The 24314-nt window shown below is 38.4% G+C and overlaps 1 protein-coding gene across 1 annotated transcript in view; it reads right to left on the reverse strand.

Annotated features, from left to right (window-relative positions):
- GYS2 (glycogen synthase 2) overlaps window positions 1–19316 on the reverse strand; it is a 42265-nt gene extending 22949 nt beyond the window's left edge. The window contains exons 1-7 of the mRNA XM_036251303.1: window positions 19174–19316; window positions 11339–11520; window positions 8189–8380; window positions 6437–6619; window positions 1104–1248; window positions 522–639; window positions 219–339 (exon numbers count right to left, since the gene is read on the reverse strand). Of these exons, the coding sequence (XP_036107196.1) occupies window positions 219–339; window positions 522–639; window positions 1104–1248; window positions 6437–6619; window positions 8189–8380; window positions 11339–11520; window positions 19174–19294 (1062 nt within the window). The 5' untranslated portion in view covers window positions 19295–19316. The remainder of the gene's footprint in view (window positions 1–218; window positions 340–521; window positions 640–1103; window positions 1249–6436; window positions 6620–8188; window positions 8381–11338; window positions 11521–19173) is intronic.
- Window positions 19317–24314: the final 4998 nt, after the last annotated feature.

Below are 24314 nucleotides of genomic sequence, written 5' to 3' on the forward strand. Positions count from 1 at the left end.
TGGAAAGGTAAAATCTTCTTCTCATTTGCTAGATTTCTCCATATTTATTTTTCAGGTGGTTTGGGCAGATGTGATAATGTCATCTTAAAACATAGCATATATCATGGGAAACTATTTAAGTTTCATGAAAACTATTTAAGAAGCCAGAAAATTCTTCACTGCCCACATAAGCAAGTCCTCCTACAAAAGCATTATGTGACACCTTAGTGCGTTCTTACCCTCAGCAGGAAATTTAGCCTGGATAAGGACTCTAGGAAGATGTCAGCTCCTTTGTTGGAAAACTCATACCTCCCAGCAATGAAAAGGAACAGAGTTTTTTCAAGATCAAAGTCCAGATGGCTAAAACAAAACAAAACAGTTTCCAATTAAATAAAACCCCAGCCACAAAATGTACACATGCATTCTGTTAAAGTACAAAGGGGGCTGGGAAAGATAATCGTGTACTATAACAAGACTGTTTTCTCTATGCTAGAGATCCCTAAAATCACACACTAATTTTTTTTAAATAAATAAAAGCATACCCATAAAAATGACCTCGAACAAAATCTTGTATCCTAGCCTTGTACATTGCATGTAGATTTTGAAACTCATGCACAGCTGAAAATTTCTTAACATTCAAGCCATTTGGAGTAATTACATCTGGAAAAGCAAAAATAAAATCATTATGAAAATGCTCTTTTGAGAGAGGGTACCATTGTAGAAAAACAAATACCATTGTATTTATACAGTTAGATGTCTATTAACATTCCTAGTTTATGACTATCATGGAATAGAAAATTCATATATGTTCACAATAAACTGGAAATGGGAAGTCAGGAGCACATGACCGAAATAACATGGGTACAGTGACGTAGTATAATTAAAAGCAATAATGATTATCCTAGTTTTATTGCCTACTGTGTAGCAGGCACCGCTTCACAGTGGAACGCATTTAATCCTTGTAATAACTAATGAAGTGGCTGCTCTTAGCTACATTTTTAGAGGCAAAAACATTTTTCTTTACTGTTTTATGCTTTGAGTTTATTTGTTTTAAACAAAATTCTCATAGTCAACATGTCACTCGGGACTGAAAGATCAGTGACAAACTCGGGGGCAGCAGTTACCAGGCTTTCTCTTCAGCATATGTTCTGCCTCTATCGCTGTTATTTCAGACACTGTGGTGAACACATGAGCACAGTGAACCGCGGCCCGCTCCAGGCAATACCGATGGTAAATCTGCCTTTCCCCTGCCTCCTTGTCTATGTTAAACTGTGAAAAACAAAACAAAACACAAAAATAAGCACATATACGTTTGCTTACCCTAATTCATCCACATAAGCCGAACAAAATCATGTATTTCTTATATTGTGTTCCCACAAGGCTGTGTAACATTTACGCCCAGAAAGTAATGAAACATTTTATTAAACTCATTACTAAGTGCAGAGCTGGTTATGCTTAAAAAGGTGTTGTTTACTTCATTTATTTTTCCGAACTGCTATTTAACCCTCTAAATAAATCGTATTTCCACTTTGTTATAACCACATAGAAACCCTGATATTTTTTTGGCATTTTAATTATACTTTTACTTATCCCACATTTTATAAATACTGAGCTAATTTCTTTCCCCAAGGTCTTTATCATATTTTTGCCCATAACCACTGAAATTAAACTGACATTAAACTTGATACCAAAAATTAAGATAATTATTATCATCCTTAATTCACTTAAAGGGAACTTGATGAAGAGAAAAGACAAATGCTTTTCTGTGGCTATAGAAGCATACCACTATATAATTTCAAGAGTGTACAGTTACTTTAATTACATGGTGTGTGAGATTGTGCAATCATTCATTATTTCAGGAATCTTAAGAAAAACACACACACATTAAGCCAACCCCCACAATTAAATAGTTGGCAACATTGTGGCCTTTCGCCATTTGCCTTAGTTACTGAATCTTATGTCAAATGTAGCTGCATATAAAAAAAAAACTATATAGTTTCTGGCACTGTATCAGCTTTTCATATTAGAAGCTTTTCAACACTATGCATCAGACAGTCTTCTAAGCAGGGTATCATATTTAATCCTCATAAACCAACCACCAAGACACTTATTTGGTCTAAATTTTATAGAGGTGGAATTGAAACTTTTAAATGTTAAAGAACTTGCTCAAGGTCACATTCCTGGTAAGCGTCTTAGCAGAGCCCTGTTGATCCAAGTCAGTCTGACTCCAAGCCTGTGCTCTCCCCTGCTTCTATGCCATTTAGACTCTAACTCAATCAACAAGTCAGTCCCAATAATTAATGCATGATATAGAAGAAAATACTAAAAAAAAGATTTATTAGATGATTCTAAAGATTAGAACAAGGAAATTCTTAGCATACTCTTTCTTTCTTTTCTTTAAATTTATTTTTAGCATTGGGAGTATTACAGATGTTCCCCATTAGACTATTCTTTCCTGACTGTAATAATTGCAAACATCTCTCTGGAAATGTTTGAATCAGGGCTCTAGATGGTATCCTTGGATCAGCAGAATTTTTTCTTAAAAGCTTTATATGGCTGGTCTCGTTTATTCAACCAAATCTCTCATTCAACCAATATTTGTGGAATAATTTATGTGTTTCTGTTACCTTCAAAGAACTTATAAATTAGTTAGAAAATGATTAAAAAATAGGCAGAAATGAGAAAGTGCCTGAGTAAGGTATAAAATCAGAGCAGGATAGGGATAAGTATCTCATACTATATAAGTGTTCATATTGTCAGAATCAGCTCTAGAATGTAGGATTTTCAAGGGCAAGAACCATGAGTCATTCACCTTCATATCTCCACGTTGATTGCATGGATAAAATGGCATTTGGACCAGGACATGAATGTTTAATTTGGGGAAAGGTTATTTTGGGATGAAAAATTAGCTGCCCTAAAGAACAAGTATATAAAGCCATACAGCATATGCAAAAAATAGCAAAATGTCTGGTGTAACTGTGGCATTGGGTGTGGAATGTAGGCGACATAGCAGGGCCACACCCTGGTGGGATATAGTAGGGTTAGACCTCAGAATTCCCTGAAGAGAATGCTAAAAATTTAGACTTTGTCCTGTGTACAGCGGAAGACTAAAAGGCCTTGTTTAGAGATATCGTGAAGACACAGCCTACGTTTAAGAAAAATAACTCTGGAAAGAAGTATGAAAAGTTTCCTATCTCATTGCACTTTTGTAAAGAGCAAATGAGGTAATGTTTACAAAAGTGCCTGGCACATAGAAAGTGCTCATGAACTGTAGCTATTGTTATTATTTATTTTTGTTGAGAATAATATGATTTCATCTATGGGAGAGCATTTAATATTTAGATATGTAGAGATGAGATGATGGGCTTTCTCAGTGAGTAAACCAAGTACGCAGAGATGCAGGTCTTGGTGAAGACAGGCCCTTGTGCGTGCTTCTGCCTTTTGCTGGTCCCAGGGGTCCCCTTGTCTTTGGGCCTGTGGTATGCCTAGCCAACAGCTGTGGCTTCACAGCAACTCTATCTGGGTACACATGCTGTCTACTTTTCCCCGTATTCACAATAGCATGTTAAAATTTCTGTGTGATAATTCCAACATCTAGGACATATCTGGACCTGGTTCTTTTGACAGTGGAACTTCCCTGTGTTTTTCTGTATCTCATAGCTTTTTGTTGAATTCTGGATAATGTATATAAAAGAACAAAAAATGAGTTAAAGTGCACAGTAGCCATTCAAAAACAGTCCAGTGACAGCAGAGGTTAACCCTATAATTGAAGTTGACTAGTTCAAAACTTGATCAGAGGAAAGAGTTAAAATCCATCAAACAATTGTCTATGGCTTCCTTCACCATTTTCTAATCCCAATCAGCATGGTCCTCACATTTCCATCAAGGAAACTCTGTTGCTATCAAGAAAAGAGAGGCCAAAACCTAAAAATACTTTAAGCGTTAAGTATATAACTATTTCATTGAATTTATTGGGGCAACATTGGTTAATAAAACTATGTAGGTTTCAGGTGTACAATTCTATAATACATCATCTGTATATTGTGTGTTCACCACCCCAAGTCAAGTCTCCTTCCATCACCACTGATTCCCCCTTTACCCTCTCCTACCTCCACCCACCACCATTAGTTATCTAGCTATTTTAGTGCAGGGGAAAACTGACCCATTACTGGACTAACAAGAATAAACTTGGAGCCCTGGACGGTTTGGCTCAGCGGTTAGAGCGTCGGCCTGTGGTCCGGAGAGACCCGGGTTCGGTTCCTGCTAAGGGCACGTACCTCGGTTGCAGTTTGTCCCCGGCCCTGGTTGGTCGTGCGGGTGGCAGCCACTTGATGTGTCCCTTCAGGTCGATGTTTCTCTCTCTCTCTCTCCCTCCCACTCTATCTGTACAAAAAATGGAAAAATATCCTCGGGTGAGGATAAAAAAAAAAAAAGAAGAATAAACTTGGAAACATCTTGGAGAGTCTCAGAAATACATTTGCTGGCTAAAAATGGTTGAAATGCCATTTCAGCTAACAAATTTAACTAAAAACTTAAACCAACTTCAAGGTCTTTGTGAATTGACTATTAATAGAGATGTTTTTGGTTAGCAATTATTATTTGAGTAAATAGTTTTATCTTTCTGCTTTTATAGAAGTTGAATAATTTAATTTTAGTCAACCCCACCCCGTATTTATTTGCCTGAGTCAGAACTTACTGAGACAGGTCTTAGGTCTTGAATCAATGACTACGTTATGACTCAATTCTTATGTTGAACTTAAAAATTTTTTTCATGTGTATAATTTGGTATTTTTGTGGATCACCCAAATTTTAAACCCAGTGTGAGCATGGGGAGAGTTTACTATGGAAAATAATTATAGATTTTTTTAATTTTTTTCTGTAAGAAATAATTATGAGTTTAACTCAAAATCTAGTTCTTGACAACTTGTTATTTACCACTCTGCTGAGCAGGACAGTTTACTGGAACAGTGGGCTGGGGTCTTACTACGCTTATATACTTCAACCAGCCAGAGGCTTTAAGTTGGGGAGATATATAATCTTATTTGAAGACAGTATGATATAAATATTGACCTTAATCAAGAAGATGAAGTGGTAATATATAACTACTACCCTGCATTTGTTCCTTAAAAACAAATAACATCTGATGTATATAATTATCTGTTTCTACTAATTACTATATAATACTCTTAAGTATTCTTCAGTGAAATGTTTGATATGCCTCTCTAATATTTTCTCTTTCACAAAAATCAAAGTCTGCTCTTGTCCAGGAAACACGGTTGTTGAGCTTATCACAGATCACTGGTTTGCCCTTATTAGTCTACCAGTATCAGATGCCATTCAGAGATTTCCCTCATCTCCTGACTTTCTAAATTCCTTCATGAATTTAGTTCAAATGTACATTTTATGTTTACAATTGACCTTTAGGGTAGGCTGACCTTTTTATAGGTCAACTCTTATTAGGTCCGTTCATTGTTTTTGCAAATGTTAAAAGTTTGTCAGAAAAAAAACTTCCCTGCATTCAGTGTCAAAGTGTCTTTGAGATAGCATAACTTTTCACAACCATCACCTAAGTATTATTTATGCATTACACACACACACACACACACACACAATTTGTTTCATAGAATCCTATCAGTTTTTTAATCTGGGAACTCTTTAGAAATCAACTTTCCAACTTCCTAGTTTTCCTGATAGTGAAACAGAACTTTAAAATGGTAAATTGATTTGATTGACAATATAGATACCAAATCTGCAAAACTCCTGACTTTGTATGCACAGGCTGTGTTGATATTACTGACATATATAAAAAACATACTTTAATCTGGTTTAACTCATGGAACATAAAAGAAAAAAGCAAAACCGAATGACTGGTTCACAGATCGGCCAGTCTTCTCAAATCAGCAGACATAATTGTTTGGTCAACAAAGACCCACATCCTTGTTTCTAATGACTTCTGTCTTATTTGGCCCCAACAAAATTCCACCTACGCATTGCAGTTACAGGAGAAATCTGACCATTTGTTCACTTGGAAGATAGAGGAAGTAAGTAAGGCTCATGGTGCAAGCTGTCTGTCTAGAATCTCAGTTCTGTACCCGCTACCAGAGCTGTGTGTGGATCCAGGATCCTCACGGCATCTCCCAAGCTTCAGGGTAGACAGGAGCCCAGCCTCGTGTCCACAGAGTCTTACTTTCTCCACGCCCCCGTGGATCTCGGGTCTACTGCTCCATAGTCGACACACAGGCACCTCTCACTGCTACACTGGGGAGCACTCTGAACAAAGTTAAACCCTACGAGCTCTCTGTCACCCAAGGGCAGCTTTGTCACGCATATTGATTAGTTAAAAGGGCATTTCTGCCATCTGGCTGACAGATGAAATGTCAAGATCAATACTTCTTATCCTTCAGCTTCAGGGATCAGAAAAAAAGGCGGCGAGGGGGAAGGCGGTGGGACCATTTACTTTATCAAGCTGGTTGTAGAAATCGATGCTTGCCGCGCAGAGATACCTCCCGAGCAGTGTGGCGTGAGTGGTGAAAATGGTAGCGATGGGAAGTTTCCGCGCTCGAGAAAGGATCAGTCCGGTTCCGGCCTGCCACTCGTGGAACTGGGCGATGACATGTCTGCCTTCCGCGTGGTCTGTCACCTACAGCGGAAGAGAGGCATTCAGAGAGGCTGTTGGTGGAGCTTGATCTTGCTCATGGACCACAGCATAGGAAAGCTCTCATGCCTGCACGTTTAGCACAAATGAAGCATGCAGATTTAGCAAGGGTTTTATAGGATTCAGTGGCATGTTCATAAAGCCCAGCGGCTCTCACACTTAGCGAACATCAGGTCACCTGCCAGGCTTGTTAAACGCTGGCATCTGGGTCTCATTCCCAGGTAATTTAATTCAATGATTAATGATTCTGGGCTGAGGACAGAGAGAGTAAGAATTTGCATTTCTTACAAGTTTGCAAGTGATGCTGCTCCTGATGGTCCAGGAAAATACACTTTGAGAATCACTAACGGAGGCTAAAACCTTTGTATTTTAAAGTACCTGCTCTTCACAAGGTTCCTCACGGATATTAACAGTTGCACAGATTAATGGTGTAGCAGAAACAGGACCTGCCCAGAAAGCCTTGGGGTTTTTGCAGTGTCTTAGTTTACTCTTTGAACCAAAGACCATCTGTATTTCTGGAACTGCTTTACTTGAGAGGAAGTTGGGGCTCATACTTTCTTGCCTCTCTTCCCTCTCTTCCTTTTAACAGAAGAAAGACAGCGTGCAAACACACACTTGAAGGCTGCTTGCAGCCCTGGGGGCAGTGGCTCAGGGAAGCAGTTTGCAGAGAAAGAGTTGGTGACACTAACAGATGCTGAAACAAGAGTTCGTATTGGTCATGAAACCAGATCTGCAGCAGCCTCACCTTCTCCTGTTGTGTCACCAACACAAAGCAATAGGACTGCTTCTCCATCCTCTCTTTTACTCCCGAGCAGCCCTTTATGGCTACTGGGATATGATTTCTTCAGTAGGAAAGACTGGTCAGACGGAACACAGTCCCAACATACAGTTCTGTGATTTAGCCTTAGACCACACCCCTACTCTGCTAGGGGTGCCTTTCACCATCTGATTTTTAGGTTAAGCGTCATTATTTTGAGGTAATGCAAAGAATTCAAAGAAATTTTACTGCCAAGCTTTGAGGATATAAGAGAGTACAGGCTTGGCTCATTTAAAAAGGACTAGTTTCTAATATCCTTTTTTTTTTTTTTTAATCTACAGGTTATTTCACTGCTATGGACTTCTCAGCACCTGCTGGGATCACTTCAGCTCTTAGGTAATAATGAAAATATCTAAAAGTCACTGCAGTCACAAGTACTCACACATAAATAAAACCAAATATCCAAGCTATTTTCTATTCCTTTGATTCTAGAATTCATATATATAGTGCATTATGTACACTATTTTTCTTGCATATCTATTGAGTATCATCTATATAGCAGGTAACATAATTGGATTTTATACACGTCATTCTATATATTGATAAGCATTATTATTATCCCATTCCAAAGGCTGATATTTAGTTTGAGGAATGCTGAACTTGTATTAGAACAATCAATAATGGCATCATCTCAAAATGTACTTAATCTAAAGGTCATGGGATCACTGATGGGCAATGCTGGGCACAGAACACAATTGTGCTGCTTCTCTGATGAATCACTATGCAGTAAACTGTACCTCTTTTAAGAACCAGGCTGTCAAAGATCCAAATATCAACATGTCGTTGGCTTCTCGGTCATGGTAAGGGATGCCGACGCTGCATGCTTCCCAGAGGTCGCCCTTCCACCTGTCCAAATTCCAAGCCGAATACCCTATGTCAAAGAGCACCACGTAAGGACTCCCCTCTATCAGCCATCTTCCAAAACGCACCTGCCATATAAAAACACAGAGCCATGCATAATGCCAGGTAATGGAAAGGAGAAAATGTATTTGTGCTCAGAAGTTGTAAGTTTATTTAGAACTCTACTTATGGTATCCAGAAAACAGTAGTGATACCACAAAGCATTTGATATTTGAGCTTGCAGATGGAATGGGCTGGTACTCATCTACCAGGAGTGGGGAACCTTTTTTTCTGCCAAAAGCCATTTGGATATTTATAACCTCATTTGAGGGCCATACAAAATTATCGACTTAAAAATTAGCCTGCTAACCTGGCCAGTTTGGCTCAGCGGTTAGAGCATTGGCCCACGGACCAGAGAGTCCCGGGTTTGGTTCCTGCTAAGGGCACATACCTTGATTGCATTTTGTCCCCGGCCTCCATTGGGGTCGTGTGGGTGGCAACCACTCCGTGTGTCTCTCTCACATTGATGTTTCTCTCTTTCTCTCTTCCTCTCTCCTTCCTGCTCTATCTGAAGATAAATGCAAAAAATATGTCCTCGGGTGAGGATAAAAAAAAAAAAAAATTAGCCTGCTATATTTGGTCAGGCTAATTTGGAGAGGTGTGTGATGTTAGCTAGTATTGGTTTTGCGGGCCTTATACAGCCTGTGGGACTTTCCCCACTCCTTATTAATCTCCAAGTGTTTGCTTTTCATTAAATTTGGTCATTTAAAAACAAAGTATCTGATCATATCGTTGCTTCTGTGACCTTGAGCTCATGGTTTTAGGATTTAATATTATAATCGACTTTTTATGATGGAGTCAAGAGATGAACTGCTCTGTATCTTTAACAACTTGCAATTAGATATCATTTCTTTTTTTATTTCTTGATTTTAAGAGCGAGAGAGAGAAGCAATGATTTGTTGTTCCACTTATCCATGCACTCATTGTTTTCTTTCTGTATGTCCCTGATTGGAGATCAAACCCACAACCTTGGCATATGGGAATGACTCTCCAACCAACAGAGTACCTGGCCAGGGCTGCAACTGGATGCAATGTCTACTGTGTCACTTATTTTCCTTTATGCAACAGAACGTAAAATATTCCCTGCTAGAAAAAAATTTCTTTTCTGTTGTTAAATGTGTATGACTTCTCTTATTCCTCCTATAAAAAAAATGTTACTCGAAGCGTTTCCCAATATGGTTGCTGCCAGAAATCTTAATTAAATATATCGCCTAACATGCATTATCTCAGTAGCCTAGCAACTCAAAGCCCAATCCTATTACATTCTTCAAATTGCCTGTCCATCACTTTAACCCTTCATTCAGTCAAGTGCAGTTAGCTCTAGAACTTCAGCCAATTTGCCCCATCGCACGCCTGCTGGAATGAAACCACACTGAGTTTTCATCTATTCACTTCCTGCACTCATTCAGGCCGCTGAAGAAAGTTGTGGTCATGCACATTTGTGACACTAAAAAGTCATGACTGGACCTCAAAGATGTCCAGGAATTCTTTGATCTATTCCTTGAACATTTTCCAGAATTATCTTGGTGTAACAGTTGCCTACTAACTTTTGTAAGGTGACCTTTAACTCCTACTCCCAGTAAGATCATCAAAAACATTGAGTGAGACCATCCTCAAGTCTTCATCATTTTCGTTATTTGTGTCCATCCTTTGTGCCCTGCTGAAGTGAGCGGGGAGAAGAGATCCTCTCACTAGAGCTTTGATCCTGTGCCCTCTCCCATCTCAGTGACCTTCCTTTCTTCACTCATCCTTTTCTTCTGAACTTTCAACTCCTCCCTGTCTGCTAGATATTTCTTTTCGGCATGTAAATATGCTCAGATCTCACTTACATTTAATAAAACACCAATTCTCAAAATCATGCCACTCTGAAACCACTTAATTTATCTTCCCTCTTCACAGAAAAATCTCATAGCCACCGCTTTTATCTTCTTTTCTCACCATTCATTCATTCCACAACCCACCGAAATCCGATTGAACTTCACTTCCTTTGAAGCTGTATTTAACCAGGTTTCGGGAATGACCTTAATATTGCTAAACCAAAATGACCCCGGTTCAATTCTTCGTTGACTTAGTCCCTCCCTCATTCTTGAACTTCATCTTGATCTCATTATTCCTGTTGTTATGGCAACAAATTATCAGAAAACTAGCAGCTTAAAATGATAAATGATCTTAGAAGGTGTAGTGTAAAATCAGTTTTATGGGTTAAAATCAACATGTTAGGGGAGTTTCATTCCCTTTCTAGTTTGTAGAAGAGAATCTCTTTTCTGGCTTTTTCCAGCTTCTAGAGGCCACCTGCATTCCTCAGCTCGAGACCCCTTCCTCGGTCTTCAAAGCGCATCATGCCAGCCTCTGCTTCCGCTGCACATTTCTCCAATTCTGCTTCTACCGCCTCCCTTTGATAAGGACCCTTGTGATCACATCGGGCCCACCCAGATAATCCAGGGCAATTTCCCATCTCAAGATCCTCATCATACTCACATCTACAAAGTCCTTTTTGCCACATAAGGTAACCTTTTCATAGGTTCTTAGGATTAGGCTTTGGACAGCCTTGGTTCTACATCACTAGATGTGCTTCTTCTTTTGCAATCTCTGACTTCTTTTACTGTAGATGTTCTAGCATGTTGACATCCCCAAGGTTCGGCTCAAAACTTTTGCTTTTAATCTATAAACTTCCACTGAATAATATTATCAACGTCAATGATATCAACTACATTTTAGACACAAATGACTTCCCCCAAAGTATCTTTACCCGAGAACTTCTGCTGAGCTCTAAACCTATTGTACTACTAGATATTTGCCCATGGTCTTAGCAAGGTGCCTCAAAATTGCACCAATTTAAAATCAAGTTCATCATCTTTCTCACAAACATGCTCCTTTTCCCTAAGTAGACAAATAGTTTTCTCTTGTGAGTTCATGTAAATGGTACCTGCGTCCCCAGAACAGTTTACTAAGGCCCGTTAAGTGAGGTGACAGCCAGAACCCTTTACCTGGCAGCCATGCTTATTCATTGAGTCCATTGCTTTTCTAACAGCGTCATTTGCAGGTTCACACTCTTCCACCTGGGTCTTCATATTTTGCTCAAAATATGGACCAATCATAAAATAATTGTCTCCCCACTCATCTGCTGTTGTTCTAGCCTTTGTCTGAATCACAGTGTAGATGCCACCCACTGTAGAAAAGAAAAGATTCCATTATCATTCAGGTTAATAATAATTCACTGAATTGATGAAGGCATGGAAGTGACTTCCCACTTTATGTAAGTATTTAGGATCCATCAAGCTCAAGGGTTTATTTAATTTCCTAAAAGAAAAATTTCAAAGGACACTAATAAAGAGTCCCCATTAGTTCCATTCACGCCTATTTTAAAGCCCCGCCTGGGTGCGTGTCAGGGAACAGCAGGTTGGCAACAGCAGAGCAGTACAAACGTGTCAAGGAAATCTGAAGCGACCACTGGAATGAGGCAGTGCTTGGCTAATGCTCCAGTCACACTGAAGGGTCGTTGTCATGACACATGCCCTCAGCACGAGGTCCAAGAAGGGGTTCAGATATGTCCAAGTAAACAGCCCCTGCTGAAATGATAAGCAAGTCTCACAAGCTGAAGAGCCACTCCCCTTCCAAGGGACCCAGTAAGATAGCTTTTGCCAAGAAGAAGAGCTGATAGATTTTGAGGGGGACTGCTTGGCCCAACTCTCACGTCAAACCCAATGACTCAGATACAAATTTCCATATGGTATTTCACCCCCCCCACCCCGCCCCCACCCCCCGGCATGGCGGCCAGCACTATTAAAACACAAAGCCAAAAAATACTTATACTCTTGAATCCAGCATGTCTACATATAGATAATTGCCCTGGAGAAAAGCCAGAAGATATGTGTACAAGGATATTTATTGAAGCATTACAATGTTGAAAATTATAACCAATTTAAATTGAACTAGTAAACTCAGCCTAAGGCTCAATTAGCTCATCTGTCCAAGGGGAGTAAAATAGTTCTTAGCTTTGGGGAAAGGGCAAGTAGTAGCAACAGTATTAAAAACTAAGCTTCATTAAAAAGAAAATATCTGACTGAGCACTAAAAAGGATAAAGAAATAAGGTGATATCATGGGAAATTATTTTTAGGCAGGGGTAAGTATTAGAGCCAAGGCCCTGAATGGGAGCACAGTTGTGCAAATGAAGAGTAATAGGCATTCAAATGGAAGGTTTGAGAAGCAATAACCAGGTAGGAAGAATAGAGTGGGCCAAGGAGAAGAAGCCCTTCAGTAAACAGGCAGGCTATTTCTTGTGCTGGTTCTTAAAGGTCATCTCATATGAGAATATGAAAGCAGTCTGAATCAATTTCTCAAGCAACACTTTGTGAGCCATAGGCGAGGGGATGGCTCAAGAACTTCTGGGTGAAACCCCAAAAGTAATACAGATCCTGGCACTAGTCTTCAACTCATTTCCAAGAGCAATTTGTTTTATTTATTGAGGAAAAAAAGTCTTATTTTTCACAAGGTACTTTAATTCATCAGGATATAGGGTTGATACCTACTGCATCTCTTAAATTTCATATTTCAGCACTTTAGATTTTAAATAATAAATCAGATTGAGCCCTGGCCAGTTTGGTTTAGCGGTTAGAGCATCGGCCTGCGGTCCCAAGAGACCCGGGTTCGGTTCCCGCTAAGGGCGCGTACCTAGGTTGCAGTTTGTCCCCGGCCCTGGTTGGTTGTGCGGGTGGCAACCACTCGATGTGTCCCTTCACATCGATGTTTCTCTCTCTCTCTCTCCCTTCCTCTCCCTCCCTCCCACTCTATCTGAACAAAAAAATGGAAAAATGTCCTCGGGTGAGGATAAAAAATGAATAAATAAATAAATAAATCAGATTGATAGTCACAATCTGTGGTCAAAAGGTAGAATTGCCATCTGTGAAATTTTTTTTAAAACTGAGCCACTCAAAACATACTTTTTGGTAAATTGCCTTTTGTGAAATAAAACACAAGAGGCAAATGTTGATACTGCTGTAAGACACTAACAGGATTCATTCATTTATAAAACAAAAGAGCTAATATAACTCCCAAAATGAACTATTACATGCAAGCAATGTTTATATGAACCTACATAAACTTAATGTCCTTAAACACTTCATCTTTGCCTGGCCAGTGTAGCTCAGCGGATTGAGCATCGTTTCATGGAGTGAGAGGTCCCGGTTCCATTCCTGATCAGGACACATGCCTGGGTTGTGGGCTCGATCTCCAGTAGGGGGCATGTAGGAGGCAGCCAATTGATGTTTCTCTCTCACATCGATGTTTCTCTCTCTCTCCCTTCCTCTCTCTCTCTAAAAAAACAATAAAACATATTAAAAATAAATTCATCTTTGAGAAAAGGCTTTTTGAGTGTACCTAAAAGAAATGTAAACTGTTACTTGAGCAGAGTCTGATGATAATAAGGACACTATCTCCCGAAGCTCAGATGGCAGGTGGTGAGGACAGCAGAAACCCAGGAGGAGGATCTGCAAATCCTGGAGGCAGAGCTTCCAGACTGAACAGAGTAGACATGATTCACCGGACCACTCAACGATGAATCTGAGTCTACAGATATTGATGCTAACATCAAGTGCACCTAAATATTTCCCCCATTCCAGAAATTTTTATGAACTGTCAAGACTATTTGTTGAGGACAAATTTAAAGAAATAGTTTGCAAAGGCGACTTAAAAGAACTTTTCTTTAAAGTGTGAATCACATTTTAGCATTATATATCACATTATAAACATATATATATGTTTTATTCAAATAATTTTTCCTCTTCTGTTGACTTATTTTCTCCATCTACATCTTATTAGGTCCCTCTAATAAGGCACATGTTTATTGAATGCCTTATTCACATTTCTATTCTTGAAAACTTTTATTTGCAACTATGTATCTTGCTCAGAGATCTTAGAACATCTTTGATTGTTAGATTATGTGTTTCAAATACAAATATACTGGGGTAAATGCAAACACATTTTTATTTGCTAAAGGACATAAGAGGGAAGAGAAATTCTTCATTTGAAAAAATAAATGGTTAGATTTGGGAATTGAAATGTAAAGATAAACATAGTTAATTAATTTGCTACTTCCTTTTCTGACTTGAGGACTTCAGCCTTGATACAGATAGTCTCCCAACAGCCTTACAGTGCTTATAAATACTATGGCTATGTTCTTTCAGTCTATCAGGAGTAATAGCATAAAACTGAAAAATTAAAGTCCATCCCATATTGGTTGAGGACTGACTTTAAATAAATCTTTTGCCCCAGACACCTCTCTGCGGAGAGGCGCTCTTGCTGCATTTCACGTGCTCAAGCGCCAACTGAGCCTCTCTCTGTCCTTCCCACATGTATATGCCAGCTAGTCTCCCTTGCCTTTTACTATGTTGACCACAAATCCTCTCTTGCATGCTAATTATAGGTGAGTGTGATAGCACAGACAGGGTCAGTCCTCTTTTCAAATTTGAGGTATAAACCAGAGGTTCACCAACACATACTTCTTATTGAATCATTGTTTTGCCACAGTGTTAATCGCTGAATTTGAACTTACCCTTCCCTTTCAAACATGTACTTTGTATTTTATTGATCTATACTTTTTTCTGAAACAACGTGGGGGCTGTGTTTCGTGTGAGGGCAAAGTATCAGGCCTTTCATAAGAACGAAAAGACGAGCTCCCATGGCATCTACGTCATTGAGGTAGCTACACCCCAACTTTTCACAGAGGAACACTGCTGATGTTGCTGAAAGCAGGATTCCAAGCAGTATGGAGTATGGACAACAGCCAAAATAAGGCATTTCACATGTGCATATAAATTAGGAGTATCTACACTATTTTTAAATGTTTCAAAGGCACAGCATTTGAAAAGCATATGACTTCAGTGAACATGGCTAATAATCGGACCCTCTGTTTCCAGACAGCTGCAGAAGAGGAGTCGTCATTATACAGTTAGAACATCATCCTTGGAGGCAGCAGAGCTGGTGGGATAGAAAGTCAATGCTACTGGTGACAATGGTCAACAAATAACTGTTGCCCAGTGCTTTGCTGGGTCTGTGGTTGAAATCAAAGCAGCTGCCATCTCAGGCAGTGGGAAGTGAGACCCTTGGAGCAAGACCCCTGCACACCCCACCCTGATCACACCCCAGACTGTTAGTAACTGTTGGAGCAACATATTGACGGATTGAAAAGTAGTGGTGGGGGGTGGGGCAGAGGAAGAAAATGAGCAGTGTCAGAAAAAATAAGCTTCAGGTCTTGGGGAGAGTGGAATCCATTCTATCCTGCTCTAGAAATAATACCACTTGGAAAACAATAACTAAAGGAAATGTTTTTTTTCATTTCAGCTCTAGACACTTCTGAGTTAACAGACAAAGGAGGCCATGGGTTTAGAGGACTTCAGAGCAGTGGTTTTCACATTAGTCACTGAGGCCTTTGGAAATCTGATGAAAACGTTCAGTCCTCTTCTGCGAAACAGCACCTACGCATAGGAGCACATATTTTCAGACACAACTTTAAGAGGTTTACACACGCTTTGAAGTCCACTTTTATCATGGGCCCCACCTTGAAAACAGCTGCCTCGGAACAATGGACTTGCAGTCTGGTCAGTTTCTACTATGATCGTTTTCTGAGTTGTCCATGTGCCATTCATACCATGTGACCCAGAGCTATGGGGTCTAGTTTAAAGGAGGGAGCAGGCAAAATTACATCCAGCAATATTCTGGCTTGGGGCTAAAACACATTGTTTTTAGGTGATTTTTAAAAAGAACCATTCATTTAGTAACTAAATTACAGAAATGTTCACATGTGTAACATTAGCACTCATTATTTTTTATAATGTCCATTGAACTCTTTTTAATGTCCTAAATATCCTCAACATAATAAGTGATCCATCGTCTACAATGATTTTTTTTTAAGATCCATGAAAAACAGTTTTCACCAGCGTGTGCCCTGCACCAGGAGATAGTGTCTTGTTAAGGTTTGTTAAATGGATAAAACAGGTGGAAGAAGACAGGGCTCTCTGCTTAGGTGCTGGAACTCACTCTGAACTGTTTCCTGGTACGAATTTTTTTCCACCAACAGGCTACGTTCTCGAGTTCCTGCCTACTCTGTAGAGCAAACCTTTATTTAAAGGCACAGTCTGATATTTATGTGTAACAGAGATGATTCTGTTCCCAGGAACATTGGGCATATTTAAAAACCTTGATTCTGGAAAAAAAGAACATTAGAAACAGGTATTTGTAAAATACTTCCCTTCTCCATAATAAGGTTTCTGTCCTCTTGGCTTCCTCCTCCCTAAACTGCAAAATGAAAGACTGTGCTGTGTTCCCTTACTTTCCTTCTGGGCATTTCTACACAGGAAGAATTGATGTTTAATTTTGAGGTTATGATTTTTATGAAAGCATGCACACGACAACTTTGAACATTTAGTATAAGGTAAAAATCTGAACAGATGCCGAACAGAATCACTCCACTTTTGAGTTATGCTGGCTTTGATTAGCCAAAGGGAAGTAATGTATCATATTCATGTCATCATTTCGGATCTTTGAAATTTCACGTTACCGTTGCCTTTTACCCATCAACCACCTGGCCTGGTCCTTTATGACCCTGAAGAATTCAACCTTCAAAACTTACTTTTTCTTACTAATATTCCCTCTAGTTTTGATACCTTTAAACTAGAGAATATCAATACATAAGAAATAGTGTTACCTCAAAAAATTAAAAATTGAACTGCCATTTGACCCAGTGATCCCACTTCTAGGAATATACCCCAAGAAGCCTGAAACAGAGAGATGCAAATTAAAACAACTATGAGGTATCACCTCACACCTGTCAGAATGGCCGCCATCAACAAATCATCAAACAACAAGTGTTGGCGAGGGTGTGGAGAAAAGGGGACTCTAATACACTGCTGGTGGGAATGCAGACTGGTGCAGCCGCTATGGAAAACAATATGGTGCTACCTCAAAAAATTAAAAATTGAACTTCCATTCGACCCAGTGATCCCACTGCTGGGAATATACCCTAAGAAGCCTGAAACACCAATCAGGAAGAATATATGTACCCCCATGTTCATAGCAGCACTATTTACAATAGCTAAGATCTGGAAACAGCCCAAGTGTCCACCAGTAGACGAATGGATCAAAAAGCTGTGGTACATATACACAATGGAATACTATGCAGCGGTAAGAAAGAAAGATCTCTTATCCTTTGAGACGACATGGAGGGACCTGGAAAGTATTATCCTAAGTGAAAGAAGCCAAGCAGAAAAAGACAAATACCACATGATCTCACTTATATACGGAATATAATGAACATAACAGTCTGAGGAATACAGTAGACCCAGACACATGGAAGTAGGGCACAGACTGACATCCCTCAGAAGAGGGGATAGGGGGTGGGGGGGTGGGAAGAGATAAACCACAGAACTTATATGCATGTATGCATGACCAATGGACATGGACAACTAAGCCGGGGACAGGGTGGAGGGGGGGTGGGGTGGGGGGTGCCAATGGGGTAAAAAGGTAAAATATCTGTAACAAAAAAATAAATAAATAAATAAAATTAAAAAAAAAAAAAAAGAAGCCTGAAACACCTATCAGAAAGAATATATGTACCCCCATGTTTGTAGCAACACTATTTACAATAGCTAAGCTCTGGAAACAGCCCAAATGTCCATCAGTAGACGAACAGATAGAAAAGCTGTGGTACATATACACAATAGAGTACTATGCAACTGTAAGAAAGAAAGATCTCTTATCCTTTGAGACGACATAGAGGGACCTGGAAAGTATTATCCTAAGCGAAACAAGCCCAACAAAGAAAGACAAGTATCATATGATCTCACTTATTTGTGGAATATAATGACATAACAGTCTGAAGATTGAGGTAGTCCCAGAGACATGGAAGTGGGGTACAGACTGAAAATCTCCAGAAGAGGAGGGGGTGGGGGAGAGATAAACCACAGAACTTATATGCATGTATGCATGAACAATGAACATGGACAACAAAGCTGGAGACAGGGCGGGGAGGGAGGGGGAAGAGGGAATCCGTGTGGGGAAAAGGAGAAACATGTGTAACATTAATTAATTAATTAAAATAAATAAATAAATAAATAAAATTAAAACAAAAAAATTTATTTTTTATAATTTTACAGATATTTTTCTTATTAAAATCATTTAGGTTGGGTACTCCACTTAGCTATCTCCAATTCAGCACAAATGAGATTATACTTTATTGGAAAATTATTTTAACTTTGTTAATTTGATTTCTTTTATTTTATAATTTCTATGTATATATTGTTGAAAAATTACTTTTGTTCTTCCTAATAGAAGCTCAGTAATATGTTTTCTGAGCTGCTTCTAAATTAAACCTTTAATTCCAGGCTAATCTTGAATTATTAGAAACATTAGTAAGTATTTCATACAATTGCTTTCAGAATATGGAGTTCAAGTTTCTAACTGGTCCTGATCAGGTACAGTTCTCTCTAAAATAAAGTACAAAACTGTACTTTTTGTTGAAAGAAATCATAAAACCAGAAAACCAAATATTAACTTTTTTTCCTATTTGGCCATAACGTGACTTTCAAATTTTAATTTAAATGCACATTCCCTGGCAAAGACTAACATGTTCAACTTTCTCTCCCTTCAACACAGAGACACACGTCTAAGTTTTCATTGCCTGTTGAAACAGACACGGTTAAATGTAACCTAAACTTATACTCAGTTTGAATACCTACTTACTCACTGGCAACTCATTTCATCAATTCATTCTCCTAAACCCATTCTTCAGCAATCTGTCCCACAGCCACCTTCAGGGCCAGTACGAACCTTTATTGGTCACTTCCCAAGCGACTTCAAAGAGCAGCAAATCTTCCACGGGGAGTTCTCCCACTTCCCACTGGGGAAGGCCACTCAGAGACGTCACGGACAGGGATCGGCCTCGGAGCATTCTTCTTCCAGTCCTTTGAAACTTGTTTGAGTCACTCTTTCCCTGTAGGGGTCGTGTGCTTTAGAGACGTGGAGGTTCAAAGCTGGTCGATCTCAGGCTTGGCAGCTTCTTTAGGAGTACATCAGCAGAATGCAATCTCATGAGCTTCCCAGAGGACTCCCAGGTGAAGGAGGAATTGTCGAGTTCCCTTTGCAGTCTTTCTAGGGTGGGTCCACTGAAGACAGTCTCTCCACTCAAAATCTACCCAAATCACTCAGAGCTCTCACAAGCAAAACCCTAGTCTGGGTTTAGGCAAGCACCCCCTCTGATATTGGCATCCTCATAGGCTGATGGTGATACTAGTCCTGACCTTTAGCTCTTGTCCTTTTGACCAAATTCCTAGATTCACACAGTCACCAGTGCTTATTTCATCACTTCCAAAGTGACCCAAGAGTAGCATTTTCTTATAAAGTTTGCAGACCATTCTAGATTACTCATAGAATTGACTGGGATGCATTTCTATGCTTTCAACCACTTTACATGTCCTAAATATTACTCTTTCTTTTGATTCTCATTTCGAGAGCACTAAAAAAATTATTCCTAGTTATTTTATCCTACATCTGTAAATTTATTTTTGAAGATAAGTGTAGATGATTTCACTCTACTTAATTACTTTTCTTTAAAGTGTCCCTATGAAAAAGTATTAATGCAAGTGAGTGGTATAAAACACAAAGAATATAGTTTTGACTGTTCATTGATTATCAGATCATCATATTAATGAGATTGTAGAAATTAATTTTAGTCCTATTTGTACATTTACCTCAAATATTTTCAAATTAATAAAAGATAATTTCAAATTAATAAAAAAAATAATGTTCTAATATGAGGAAAATGCCAAATATATCAGGTTCTGAAATACAACCAAGATCACCTTGCCAATAAATGCCATGTATTTACTTTTTCATGTGTTTGTATGTATATAAATATGTTTGTGCTAATTTATTTACACAGAAAGAGAGACACATTCTGTATTGTTCCTAAGTAGAGGAACAGCATTTACAAGCATGCTTAATTTTGAAATATCTTACTTTATAGATTTAGCTTATAATCAATATTTTTACATTATCATTTTCTATAGCAGTAGAATTGAAATTCACACAAAATATTCTTCACATTAGAATTACAAGAATTCTCATAAAATAATTGGTTACTTTTTTATACTATTATTATTTTATTTTTACTATTTATTATTACTATTACTATTTGTTACTTATTACTAACCTTTTATTAGGTCTTTAGCTACTTGTACAGTTGGTTTTATTGATTTAAGCTTTATTTTAATGACTTTCAAATAAATAAAACCATATTTTATTATCTGATATTAATAAATCAATGAGAGCCTGGCCGGTGTGGCTCAGTGGTTGAATGTTGACCCATGTACCAAGAGGTTGCCAATATGATTCCTGGTCAGGGCACATGCCCAGGTTGTGGGCCTGATCTCCTGTGGGGGCATGCAGTAAGTGGCCAATAGATGTTCTCCCTCATTGATGTTTCTATCTCTCTCTCCTTCTCCCTTCCTCTCTCTCTAAAATCAATAAAGAAAAAAAAAATTTATAAAATAAATAAATGTGAATCAAGTATATTAAATGTCTTTCATGACTCCCAGCATATTTGATTCTTCTCTTTATTTATAAAAGTAAATTTAAGCCCTGGCCAGTTTGGCTCAGCGGTTAGAGCGTCGGCCTGCGGTACAGAGAGACCTGGGTTCGGTTCCCGCTAAGGGCATGTACCTCGGTGCAGTTTGTTCCCGGCCCTGGTTGGTCGTGCAGGTAGCAGCCACTCGATGTGTTCCTTTCACATCGATGTTTCTCTTTCTCTCTCTGTTCCTCTCTCTCCCTCCCGCTCTATCTGAACAAAAAATGGGAAAATGTCCTCGGGTGAGGATAAAAAAAAATTAAAAAAAAAAAAAAAGTAAATTTAAGTATATAGTTTATTATTCATTTAATCAGTAAGAAAAAAGTTATGTGGTTCATAAAAAAGAAAAAAATCAAGCACCAAAATAGTAAAGCTAGGAACTCAAATTGTCAAAATGACTTTCTCCTTCACAAAATGATTTGCTTGTGTTGACATAATCTCTGTGAGTCCTGCAAATACAAATTCCAATCAAACCAAACAGAAGGGCACGCTGATAAGAAGTGAGAATGGGATGATAGACAGCTACCTTGAGGCTGGTTCTTCCAGAGATGACTACAATTCGCAATATCCAAATTACACTGAAGCATTTTATTCATTTACAGCACGTCCCAGGTACCACACACTTGGTTGTAAAATAATAATTCTTGGGGCCACGTCCAATCTTCCACTTACCAGCTGTAAACTCAAACCAATTTCTTAACCAAGTTTTGGTCTCACTATAATGGCAATAAGACCATTTATATAGGGTACTTTATATATAGAATGCTTGGCACTATATTCACTACATTAGTAACTTTCAGTCTTATTTATAAAACATATAGTGGCCTATTAAAAGCATTTCCTAGTAGTTACTAAGGCAAGGAAAAAAATAAAAGAGAGGCTTATTTTTCTTTAATTTTTAAAAAATATTGTGCCACATGAATATGTTATCTGCTCAAATAATTATATTTTGGGAAGGAAATTACCTTAGATCAATTCAAATATTTCATGACATATTAAATAAAAATTAATAACATACAAAGCAAAATAAATAGTACAATTGATTCAATTTTGTTTAAAAAAGTATACATACAGTTCTCCTAGTGAAATATGTACATAAATATAAAATGAAATAGATATAAACAAAATCCTTACAATGGTTTTCTTTTTTTTTTTATCCTCACCTGAGGACATTTTTCCATTTTTTTTTTGTTCAGATAGAGGGGGAGGGAGAAAGAGAGAGAGAGAAACATCGATGTGAAGGGACACATCGAGTGGTTGCCACCTGCACGACCAACCAGGGCCGGGGACAAACTGCAACCGAGGTACGTGCCCTTAGCGGGAACCGAACCCGGGTCTCTCTGTACCGCAGGCTGACGCTCCAACCGCTGAGCCAAACCGGCCAGGGCTACAATGGTTTTCTTTAGGAGGTACTGATAATGATTATTATTTATGTGCTCTTTTTTTTACTAATATTTGACAAAATTTCTGTAATAAATATTTACATACATACACATATATAAATATATATATACATATATATATACACACACACCATACACAGAATAAGTAAAATAGTTTTTGAAAATTTAATCAGATCACCTAATGATTCTTTCATTCATTCTCACTCTCATTTTGATATTTTGAAAATTTTGATCCTTGGCTCTCTCTGGGGGTTTTATCTCAAGTACCAACACTGTCAGCAATACATCATCTCCTCATGACCCCTCGACTTGGCGTATATAGCTCTTTTGATCCTATTATCCCAACATGAGGACACTGCCAATTCTTTGCTTTCTAGTCATTTATGCCTTTTTCAAAATTACTCCCTGAGTCAACAAAGGTAATATAAATGAAAACACCCGAAAAATGTGCATGGTTATATCTTCATCTGTCCATGATAGCTGGACGAATCCCCCTCTTTCAAATATATGTGGCAAAAAAAAGTATTCATTTATGCAGTAAGATCTGGAGGGGAATCAGAGACAGTTTTCTGTTTCCCAAATTCTCCGAATACCCTCCTCTAGACTTTATACTAAGAGCATAAACTGGTGAACTAAGAGCAGAAAGAGAACAGTCATCCAGACAAAAAGGGAAGTGGGATTTCTCCAAGATGGGAGAAGAAATCTCACAAATTCCTTATTCCTAATTTCACTCTCACACTAACATTTTATCATTCGATTAAAAAAGGTGAGAGGATAATAAGGGGGAAAATGAAGATTTGTATTTCATTTCTTTGGTAAGTATTCCAGCAGAGGTCACTAGACACATTTAGAAAATCCCTCTTCTGTTTTGACATTTTCCAACCATCTTGGAAGTCTTTAGGATTAGCTTGCTCCTGAATATCCAGACAGATTTGGTTTCTGTATTTATGAGGACCTATTATGTGCTGCTATTCTAGGAGCTGAAGATAGTTTCAGTGAACAGTAGACAATCCCTGCCTCCATGTAAGAGACAGACATTACTCATATAAACAAATAAACAAATTATATTATTTCAGGTGCTGCTAAGTTTCTGAAGAAGAAAAACTGCAAAGTGGTACAAAGTGCCATTTGATAGAAATTGGTGCTCTAGCTGGGGATGGCAAGGAAGACAGCTTGGAGGAAGTAATATTTGAATTGAGACACAAATAGTGAGAGAGAGGCAATACTTGACGATCTGAGAGGAGAGAGAGCAATGCTTTTGACATTTACCAAGACAGAAAGAAGACCAATGTGCCTGGAGCCCAGAGCATAATGAATGAGAGAAAGTCTGGTCTGGAGAAAGTCAGAGAGGAAAGCAGGGAGCACATCACACAGAAGCTGGTAAACAGCTTGCCTTTTATCCTGGTTGTGATAGGAAGTTACTGGATGGATTTAAGCAGGAGAGTAAGGTTTCTGTTGAGACAACAAAAATAGGATTAAAATGGAGAATTAAATGCAGTCTATCGGGTACTGTAATCATAACCCTTGACTTCACAAAGTTTACATTCTAGCAGGGAAAGCCAGTATTAAACAAACAATAAAAGGCCTCTGAGGATGCTGAATTATATACAGGTGCTCTGAGAGCATGTAATAATAGAATTAATGCAGTCTAGAAGATTAAGAATGGTCTCTCAAGGAAAAGAAATAAAAGGCACCTCAATGAGAAAGGAAGAAGTAAAAATGTCACTTATTGAAGATAACATTTTATTATATGTATAAAACCCTAAAGACTTCACTAAAAAAAACTGTTTGTTAGAACTAATAAACTAATTCAGTAAAGTTTAAGGAAACAAAATCAATCAGCAAAAATCTGTTGCATTTCTATGCTCTAAGAACAAACTATCAAAAATAGAAATTAGAAAAAAAATCCATTTACAATTGCATCTAAAGAACATAATGCCTAG

The sequence above is a fragment of the Molossus molossus genome, unplaced genomic scaffold, assembly GCF_014108415.1.
Source record: "Molossus molossus isolate mMolMol1 unplaced genomic scaffold, mMolMol1.p scaffold_m16_p_10, whole genome shotgun sequence".
NCBI lineage: Eukaryota > Metazoa > Chordata > Mammalia > Chiroptera > Molossidae > Molossus > Molossus molossus.